Consider the following 10,755-nt stretch of genomic DNA (forward strand, 5'->3'; position numbering starts at 1 on the left):
TACACACACACACACACACACACACGAAGTTTCGGGCGGGCAACACCGCAGCCTGCGGGGGCTCCGGCGGTCCCAGCCCGCCGCCCGGCTGTGTCGCCGGGGCTGTCCCGGAGCGGGGCTGCCCTGAGGGAGCGGCGGAGCCTGTACTCACACATCCAAGCGCGGGCGGCGGCGCGGCTCGGACATCAGCCGGCAGCGGGGTCCCCGACGGCGGCAGCGGCCCGGCGGCGAGCCCCGGCCCCCGTAGCCCCCGGACCGCCCCGGGGGGATGAGGCTGCGGCTGCGGCGGTGGGAGCCCCGCGGAGCGCCCCTCCTCCCGCCGGGCAGACCCACCTCGCCGCTGCCCCGCGGCGGGGCAGGGGCAGGAGCAGGAGCAAGGGAAGGGAGAGGACGAGAAGAGGAGGCGGGCGGGCTCGGCCTCGGCGCCCCGGCGCGGCCCTGCACAGTGCCTGCTGCCCGGGAGACGTGGCAGTGAGGGCTGATGCTCTCATCACACAGCGACAGCGGCGGCGGCCCCCGGCGGCCGCGGCCGGCCCAGGGAGGGCAGGAGCCGCGGGGCGGGGCGGCGGCCGCGCAGCGCCGCCATCTTGGTGGTGGCAGCGGGGCCGCCCGAGTGTGCTGCTGCCGGCCTGTCCTGGCTGCTGGGGTTTCGGGGTCTCCTCGGGAGCTGCTCCGTCTCCTTGTTTGCTCTGGAATCACAAGTAAAAACAGAGCCAGAAAGCTCCACACAGAACCATAAGCACAGAATCAACCTATGACCAAACACCACCACGTCACCTCGACCACTGAGAGCCACATATCGTCTTTCCTTAAACACTTCCAGGGACAGTTATTCCACCACCTCCCTGGGCAGTCCATTCCAATGTCTAATCGACCTTTATGTGAAGAAATTTCTCCTAATTCCCAAGCTAAACCTCCCCTGGCACAGCTTATGACTTATGTCCTTTCATCCTGACGCTAGTTGCCTGGAAGAAGAGTCTGACCCCCATTTGGCTACAACCTCCTTTCAGGTAATTGTAGAAAGCAATAAGGTCCCCCTTGAGCCTCCTTTTCTCCAGGCTAAACAACCCCAGCTCCCTCAGCTGCTTCTCATAGCACCTGTGCTTCAGACTCTTCATCAGTTTCACTGCCCTTCTCTGGCTTCAGCACCTCAATGTCTTTCTTGAAGTGAGGGGTCCAGAACTGCACGCAGTACTTGAGGTGTGGCCATGTTTTGCACTATAAGATGCCAAAAAACCCCCCCTAAAAAACCAGAATTAACTGCTTCATTACAGTCAGCACATCTATTTATCCTATGGCCGAACATCAGAAGCTGAAAAGCCCAGCTGCCGCTGCCACCATCAGCCAACCACACTAGAAGGTACACACAGGTACCCAGGACAGCCTTGGGGCACTGGGAGCCCCTGGGAAGAGTCAGCAGTCGGGAAGGACATTGGGTGATGTCTGCAATAGTCACCTCACAGCAGCAAGTAGACAGAGGCTGGAGAGGGCTGGCAAGAATGCTCTCCCAGGGAGCAAGAGGAAATACTGGAGAAAAAAAAGTAATCTTGCTCGTGAGCAATAGCCACTTCTGGGTGGGGATGCACCACTTAAATGTTTATCCTGAGAACCTGGTAACCTGGGCTAGGCAAGACTATGACAAATGGGATAGAGCTGGCCAGACCAACCCTCACTGCTGCTGTCATGTGTAACCCCAGCCAGTAGCTAAGTACCACGCAGATGCTCGCTCCCTCCCCCATGGTGAGATGGGGATGAGAACTGGAAAAAGGTAAAACCTGCAGGTTTAGATAGAGCAGTTTAATAACTGAAATAAAGTAAAATCTACTACTACTAATAATTGTAATGAAATAAAACATAACAAACAGAGAGAGAGAAATATAACTCAAGGGAGAAAAAAACCCACAACAGTGATGCATAACACAGTTGCTCACCACCCACAGACCACTGCCCAGCCTGACCCCAAGCAACAATTGGCCCCTCCTGGCCAGCTCCCCTCAGTTGATATATGGGGCATGACATTCTGTAGTACAGAATATCCCTTTGGCCAGTTCAGGTCATCTTCCTGGCTATGCTCCCTCACGGCTTCTTGTGCACTCACTGGTGGAGCATGGGAAACTGAAAAATCCTTGATTTAGGGTAAGCACTACTTAGGGACAAGTGAAGCATCAGTGAGTTATCAATGTTATTCTCCTCCTGGATAAAAATCACAGCACTGTACCAGCTATTAGGAAGAATATTAACTCCATCCCATCTGAAACCAGCACAGTATCCACCCCTTATTCTATACCATTTACACCATGCCTAGCTTCCACACTTCCAAATATTCCATCACCTTTCCTGTCTTTTGATATATACACACAGATATAATTTCCTAAGTCCATCAACCGTCTCTATAAAATATCAGTTGAGTTCATTTCTCCCATGACTTTGGGCTTCATTTGTCATAACTGTCTTTCAGGACCAGAAAGATGGTGTGTGTTGTTGGATTGTTGCATGGTAAAGCCAGTTCTGATTACATCACTGTTGTGCTTGTCCAGATTCATCAAAGTTCATTCTTTATTAATGTGGTGATCAAAAGGCAGCTGAGTTCAGATCCCCAAATCCAGAGTCGGTGGAGAAGGGCACTGCAAAGTGCCCAGTGTGGTGATGGGCATATCACCACATATAAGTGACAATAGATAGTGTCACATAGCAATTACATCAAACAGTTTAATTCATTGGCTATTTTTACCCAAAATCAAATCCCCTTGAGGCACACACCAGAATTCCTCATCATTCTGCATTACCCATCAAGTGCATGCAGATCCTTGAGCAAAACCAATCCCATGGATTTGTTTGCCTTTGCCTGAGGCAGGAATAACCCAGACTGTTTTCCTCAGCATATTTCTTACGTGCACTACAGGAACTTTAGGCCAATCTACAGTACATAAAAGTTTTGATTGAGCAGTACCAGCCTGACTGACAGATTCCTTAGTGTTGACCAACCAGGTGGCTTTTGCTAAATGTTTGAGGATCCCACCACCTATTGCTCTCAGTGTAGTCTTTAGCAGTCCATTGCATTTTTCAATTTTCCTTGAGCCTGGTGCACAACTGGGGATGTGATGTATCCACTCAACACCATGCTTTTTGGCCCAGGTGTCTACAAGGTTGTTTTGGAGTCACTGTGTGACTCAGTTGTTTCTGGGGTACCATATCACCACAAGACTTGTTTCTCAAGGCCCAGGATAGTGTTCTGGGTGATGGCATAGGGTCTGGAATATGTTTCCAGTACTCCAGTAAGCACACTGTGTGTTTGTGGTTGTGTGATAAGGTCAGTCTGCCAGGCTTCCTTACATTTATATTTCAGCCACTATCCTTAATACTAGAGAGTCTTTATCCACTGGATTTCCTTAATTGCATCATGTTCATAACCTGTGCAACAGCGCCCATGGTCAAATCTACCCCTCTATCACAAGCCTATCTATATGTTGTATCTCTTCCTTGATGGCCTGAGGTGTCATGGGCCCACCATGCTATAAATAATTCACCCTTATGTTGCCAATCCAGATCCACCTGAGCCACCTGTTGGTTGTTTTGTGGTTCTGCAGTGGCCTGACTCATGTACATGTGATGTACCTTCCTCCCCCTTTGCTAAACAAGCTGACTTTCGTGTCCATTTCTTCTTGTCAATAGGAGTGACTGATACTTGCATGAATTGATTCTCTGGTTCAGCTACCATGCCTGTCACTGGGGTTGGAGCAGCTGCAGTGCCTAATCCTTTGCCATGAGATACAGAGACCATCTCATCCCCTTGAGGGTATTGAATAGTGTTGAACAGGGATCAGCACAGCACTTCACAGTAATTTGTGCCTGTCTGGAGTTGACAGGATGACAGCATACTTTCCTCAAATATTTATTCTGCTCTTGTTCAGAGATGAAGTTCCAAAACACTGGAGGTGCCCACTATCCTATGTACTTGCCACATGCTATCCCACACACCCTGCCACTTGTAACTCAGGGAGTTCTCTTGGTAGTATTCTTAAATAGTTGTGTAATCTTAAACAAGACCTGGAACACATTCAGCATTCCTGGAAATAAGAGCATGCTGGTTTCAACATCCAAAGGACATTCAAAATTTTCAAAATTCTCAAACGCTACTGTAATTAGCCTGGTGGGAAAGGGGAAGGTGTGGGAGGATGTCTCCCCCGTAGGCTGTCTCTCTGAGGAGGAAAGGCAAAAGCTGTGATTATTGATAGTTCCCAACAGATGGCTCCCGAAGAACAGAGGTGAGCAATGCTGAGTACACACACCAGATTAGTTTTACAACCAGTAGTTCTATCATATCACAAGCCAGTATTAAAAACTACAATAAAGCGATAACCTGAGCCCAGACCTCAAAGGCGATAAGCCCAAGACAGGGAACACATGCTGCAAGTAAAGTGTTACAAAATGACTGAGTGCAGATAAATCAACGTTGTGACCAGCAATTGTAAAACCAACACAATTAATTGAACACTCATAACGAATTTGTTTTAACATGCTCTGGTCAGATCTGTCGCTATCTCAACCCTCTGTGCACCATGTTAGGTGCCAAAAAGGATGTTGACATGGCTTAACACCAGCCGACCACACAGATCCACTGCTCCACCCACCCTACAGTGGGATGGGAAGGAGAACCAGGAAAAGGTAAAATCTGTGGGTTGAGATAAGAACACTTTAATAATTGAAACAAAGTAAAATATAATACTAAGACAACTAATAATAATGGTAATGAAAGTGGAGATAACAAAAAGAGAGAAAGGAATAAAACTCAAGATAAAAAAACCCGAATGAACAGTTACGCACAACACAGTTGCTCACCACCTGCTGACCGATACCCAGCCTGTCCCCTAGCAGGCATCAGTGGCTTCCCCAGTTTATTTACCGAGCATGACGTTCTAAGGTATGGAATATCCCTTTGGCCAGTCCGGGTCAGCTGTCCTGGCTATGCTCCCTCCCAGTTTCTTGTGCACCTGCTTGCTGGCAAAGCATGGGAAGCTGAAAAATTCTTCACTTAGGGTAAGCATTACTTAGCAACAACCGAAACACCATTGCATAATCAACATTATTCTCATAGTAAATTCAAAACAGAGCTCTGTACCAGCTACTAGGAAGAAAATTAACTCTACCCCAGCCAAAACCAGGACAGCTGTTCTGTTTTACTTTTAAAACAAATGTCTAGAAGGGGCTCTGGTAAAGTCTTATTGGCTTATCAGTATTATTGGGCTTTTTTCTGATAGAGAATCCTTCCTCTTCATCCCATGCCAGCAGATCACGGTCTGTGCCTCATGCATTCACTTTCCTTCCTTCAGCCTCAGCAGCATCCTCAGACAATTTTCATGCCGACAAACTGGACCACAGCTGCTGCTTGCTGAACAGACTGAATGTGCCTGCCTCACTGCCCTCACACCTCAGCTTGCTCATCCTTCTCTTCATAGCCAAAGAAACGACCACTGACAGCCCAGCTGAACCAGCAGACTGTGGATGTAGTTCTGTCTGCACCTCTGTAATATACACCTTGTACTAGCACATCTGCCAAAGCATTCTTTTGTTCCAGATCAGACTGAAAAAACCCCCACCCAATAATGTGAAATGTTTCAAAAAATAAAATGTTCTTAACCTCAGTCCAGGTGTCTTTAAGGCCTGAAGCCTCTGTTCCAAGGGAAAGCTGCTCTTTGTGTGAAATATGCCCAGATCTTAGCTGAAGGAGCTGTGCAACAGGCCACAGTAAGGTAGGAGACAGAGTTCTGTGCTAATTCAACAGGTGTAAAATTCCTTCTCCATCCCAAATCAGAACACAAGGTCAAGTCTGGATACATGCAGAAGAACCTTACTGCTGCTGTGTATTTTGACTCAAAGTAACTTTGTGCTGTTTGTAAAAGTTAGGCTAATGACTTGAGAACAACTTTGCCTGGATGTTTTAAAGGTTTACACACCCTCCTCTCTACCATACTACATATAAATGGTTATGCCTACAGAATTCAATGCAATGCTATGGAGACTTAGGTGTGTCAGCTTTTCCTGTCTGATTCTCACATGGGAACAGTAATGCAGACAGGACAGTTGCTGAGTAACAATTTATTCCTACCTACCCTTGATAACAATATTTCAGAAATACCTTGCATTTATCTGCCAGTGTCCAATCCATGGAGTGTTATATTTTTATCACCGAATTAATCAGAGAGCTACATGAATGTCTGGGTCCTTGCTTTCCTCATATTTGCAAGGAAATTGTAATCCAGATGGAGCCAAGGAAATGAATACTGAGGAACAAGGAGCAGCTCAGGCAGAATGTGAAAGATGAGACCATCCTTGCTAGATTTTGTGGAATCCCCCTAGTCTTCTAACTTATTCTTGCATGGGACTTCATCATATAAAACATTGAATTACAGCTGTGAGAAGCCTAGTAAAGTACAGAGGCCCAGGTTCAAAAAGATTCTTCTTTGATTAAATGTGTAACTGCTGCAGGGACTTTGATAAAACACTTCTACTGGGTCACGTAACACCGTGTTTGCCCCCCAGTGAACACTAATGCTATAAAACTTTCTACACTCTCAGCCAGTAGTACACTTTTCCTATCTTTACCTCTGTCCCTGTTTTCTTCTAACTCTCATTTCCTTTCTGGTATTTAAGCTAATGCCCTTTTCACCTACTTCTAACTTCTGCCATGCTTCATGTCTGTTTTCCACTGTCCCTTAGAAGACCTAGACCCCTTTTGTCACTCACTCTCCCTCCTATTTCAAATTGTTTTCCTATCTTACTAAGTACTTAATTTTTTATTTTATCAAACATCCCCTCTATCCTTTTACTCCAGGGCTATTGCTCCACAAACTCTGGGACATAAACAGGTGTGACCCTGAACAGGAACAGTCCTGTAAATTTACCCTGGGATACAGCTGTTACTTAACTCAAAGCCTTACCTCGATAAAGCAAAGACATAACTTCGGGCTTGGGTACATGTATCCAGATGAGGTTGGGTTCCACTAATGGTGTAGTTGTAGTGACATGAAATTCAGCATGTACTAATTCCTGGAATGTCCACCAGTTGCTGGGATGACTTTTGAAGACCAGTCTAAACTCCTTGCTGCTGACACTGCACTGTTATTGGCTCCTGATCCACATTAAAGTGAGCTCTGCTTTGCTGAGTTGTACAATGGTGACAGTAAGGCACCACCACCAGGGCATACTGGCATGGAGGTTATTTTGTGCTGCAGGTTGTTTACTTAGTGTGTGCTAGGATTGCACTTCAAGGTTTAAAATAGGTATATCTGAATAAAACACATGAAAAATAGGATCATGCAACTCTGGATTTAACACAACTGTATTAACACTTACAGGAAAAAACTAGTGTCAGTGACTTTTTAGTTACTGATGTCTAAAAAGTTGAGGCAAATCTTCCTTCAACACCAACTGGACTTTGCGCACAAAACACTGCCTGGGAACTCAAATTTCCCTCCCAAAGACTCCTCTGCAGCACATCTTGCATGCAAGAAAGGGTCACTGCTTTTGTTCACATTTAGAGGTCACATGGCACCAGCTATCATCCAAACAATTTATCAGGTAAAAAACCCCTGTGTTTAAACTGTAAGACTGAAGAACAGAGATTAAAAGAAAGGCTGCTTTCACATGCTGCAGGGAAGAACATCCAATGTGGACGTTGTATCTGCGTCCAAGAAAACAGTGCTGCTATGCATCTTCTAAAAGTTGTGTTATGAAAAAAATTTATTTCAAGTCACTGATGCCTATGTGAATAGGAAACTAACCTTCAGGGTGTTGCCTAAAAGAGACCTCGGGGAAAAAGACTTCGGGCCAATTTAGTACATAAGATAAAAAGAGCAAGTCTTTTAATTAGGGGAATACACACTTGTGTGTGCACCCAGACAGCGGTTCCATGATTTTATAATAAGGTCCATTCAATCCCAGGTCTATCCACCCCTCAGTTTTGCCCAGTTCTGCCCCCTGACACACCCCTTTGGGAATTAGGTCTGGGGGCATTTGGGACCCCTTCTTGCTCATCTTCATCTTCACAGCAGGTATAGTCCTTGGAGTTCCTCCAAAGTTCTGGGCTTGAAGGTTGCTGTGTCTGCGTGATATCTCCTGGTCCAGGCCTAGGGTGCCATGTTCTTAAACACAGGTGTTTTTCTACAATTCTATCTTGAAAAGAAGACTAAACATGCTAACAGAATTTAGAGGGATTGATATGAAATGGTGTAACAGGGTTGGGTATGTGTAACTATTATGCTAAGGGTAAGAGATATACAGCTACATTTAAATCTACATTTACTACACAATTACTTCTTAAATCTACAAAAGTTAAAAAAAATCCAAAAAAACCTCTGAAGCATCAAGGGCTTCAAAATCTTCTCCAGCTCAACAAATAGCAGCATTAACAAAATCAGACCCAAACAACCCATATTCCAATTCTGTTTGTTCAGAAATTCTGCCATTTCTACAGCGCTGTGTCAAAGCAAACTACATCCAGTATCTCTTCATCAGGAATTTTTTAGTAGCCTGTTGGGATGGATTTGATTTTTGAGGGAAACTATTTATGTTGTGCTAGGCAAACTGATGAGGTATAAGCTTTTCTGTTTGATATCACTGGCATTTCCCGGACATGAAAAAAATTTGTCTGTTCATCACCTCAACATAATAATGTTACTCAGCATGCCATAAACTGTGTGTCCTTCTCCAAACTGGAGATGTAGCATTCCACTTAAATACCTACTGCTATGTTTACAGATAAAATTATTTATTGGATGGCATTATTTCCACAACTAATAATCTTTGCTCCTTTTCAAAGATTTAAAAGACGTATTTTTATGCTTTGAAAACCTTGAGTAACTGGGACACTTGGGGAAAAAACAGTTTGTACTACATCTGCATGCAGCATGGAGCTCAATGGTAGGAGCTTCTGAAGTAGGAGAAAATGTAAGGTTTTGCTTAATAAAAGATTAAAGATAGACCACCAAAGGAAAACGCAGACTCAGGGACCTTCTCAATACAGGCTCCATTCCCATGAGATCCACAAGAGGGTTTTGTATTTTGGAACAAGCATAATATTCAGTCCAGAGGAAAGAAACCTGATTAAACAAGGTTTGACAAATGTTAAATTTGCAAGATAAGAACGTTTGTGGAGGAAAACACACAGAAGGACTTCTATAAAAAAAGTGCTTGTATCAGTTTAACACAGCATTCCATGGGCCATAAACAGTCAATTGCTGTTCTCAGAATCCGTCCCACATCCCCTACAATGCCTTCACTGCAATGGCCCAAATCTCCTGTATCTCCTTTATACCCCTGTAGCACAGTATTCCTGCAACTGCATGTAACACTTTCAAATCCTCTGCACAGCACAGTTCATTTGTAGCATCTTCACACATGCCTTTGGCCATCTCTCCTCTCGCTTCCCTATCCTGTGAGACCACTGCCATAGTACTTTCAGGTCCCATTGTTCACTTTCCTGTCTTTGCTGGCCTGTAGGATGAGTGAGAATGTGGTTTGCTGCATGCATTGGGACTTGAGATACATGCTGATTAAATCTGTGGTATGTGTGGGGACTGACAAGCCGGATAACAGCAGTACACTTTTGATGGGGCAAATAATGACTAACTCTCTCTGTCACTCTCTCAGCAGAGTGTCTTCTGTATCTACAGCTCTGATTCACACAGCACTGACAGAAACTTACTATATTTGAGATGGATGTGCTTTGGCAGATTTGATTACAATTAGGAAGTAGCATCTGGGTTTGACAATTACATAACATTATAAAACCTTTCTAAACTATCAGTGGGTGTGACTGATACCATTAGAAAAGGGGTCACTCATACAGTTATTATTAGACAACTCCTCGCATCTCTTTTAATTTTGGATTATCAACATCCTTTACTGTTTACAAGGAGAAGGAATTTAATACTATCCTTCATTCTCCCTCAAATCTTATTTCTTACCATTTCAGTGTTCTCCTTCATTTAATTTCTTACAATTTTATACAGAAGCTTTCTCCTCTCTGGTTCTTCGAACAGAAGTAATTTCTCTCCACAAACAATGATGAATTCTGCCTTTTTCTTGAAGGGCGTTTCTAGTGCTTGGTGGCAGATTCCTTATGGGTGCAAGAATATGAGGTCTGCGTGGTATATCCCAGCTTGTGACAGGCATGTATGCAGGCTCGCTCAAGAGCCAGGTGGGCTCAGCAGGGCAGCACCATGGCCATCCCTTCTGCTCCCCTTCTGCTTTTCTTGCCATTGTCAGTGAAACAGCTCTGCTATTTGATCAAATAATTTAAAATAATTGGCCTTATTGGCAGATAGGGGCAGTTAAGCTGGCAAGTTTTGCATGGAGAAACAACAAATGTTACACTATAGCAATATGAACTTTGGTTAATCCATACTGTGATCTAATTTGTATTGCAGGTGAAAACACCTTTGATTTTGAGGCTTTTTTCAAATATTCAGAAACTTGCTAATAACAGATAAACCCCTGCATGCGGGCATGCACACTTAAAAGTTTTTTTTTGTTTTGTTTGGTTTGGTTTGGTTGGTTTTTTCACTGTTAAAGTTGGACACAAAAAGCCCTGTTGTAATTTCACTTAAGGAAGGTGAAGTTCTCTTTCCTGAGCAATTAGGTTTTGGAAGCAGGCATCTTTTCTCTTTCCTGAGCAATTAGGTTTTGGAAGCAGGCATCTAAAGTTCTGATTTCTGATTCTAAGAACTCCTGCTGAGCCCCATCACTGTAAAGAAG

At 44.6% G+C, this 10,755-nt stretch overlaps 2 protein-coding genes across 3 annotated transcripts in view; one reads left to right on the forward strand and one right to left on the reverse strand.

Annotated features, from left to right (window-relative positions):
* TMEM39A (transmembrane protein 39A) overlaps window positions 1-470 on the reverse strand; it is a 21,974-nt gene extending 21,504 nt beyond the window's left edge. Inside the window, exon 1 of one of the 2 annotated variants that reach the window (XM_051779666.1) lies at window positions 152-470. Coding sequence is in view for 1 of the 2 variants with exons in the window: in XM_051779667.1 (XP_051635627.1) it covers window positions 152-155 (4 nt within the window). In the remaining variant the exon portion in view is untranslated. The remainder of the gene's footprint in view (window positions 1-151) is intronic. The other variant, XM_051779667.1, reaches the window with a different exon arrangement.
* Window positions 1-10,755, forward strand: part of ARHGAP31 (Rho GTPase activating protein 31) — a 198,848-nt gene that overhangs the window by 986 nt on the left and 187,107 nt on the right. The gene's annotated exons all lie outside the window — the stretch shown is intronic.

This window comes from Manacus candei, unplaced genomic scaffold (genome assembly GCF_025592945.1).
Source record: "Manacus candei isolate 608988 ecotype Guabito, Panama unplaced genomic scaffold, ASM2559294v1 h1tg000014l, whole genome shotgun sequence".
Classification (NCBI taxonomy): Eukaryota; Metazoa; Chordata; class Aves; order Passeriformes; family Pipridae; genus Manacus; species Manacus candei.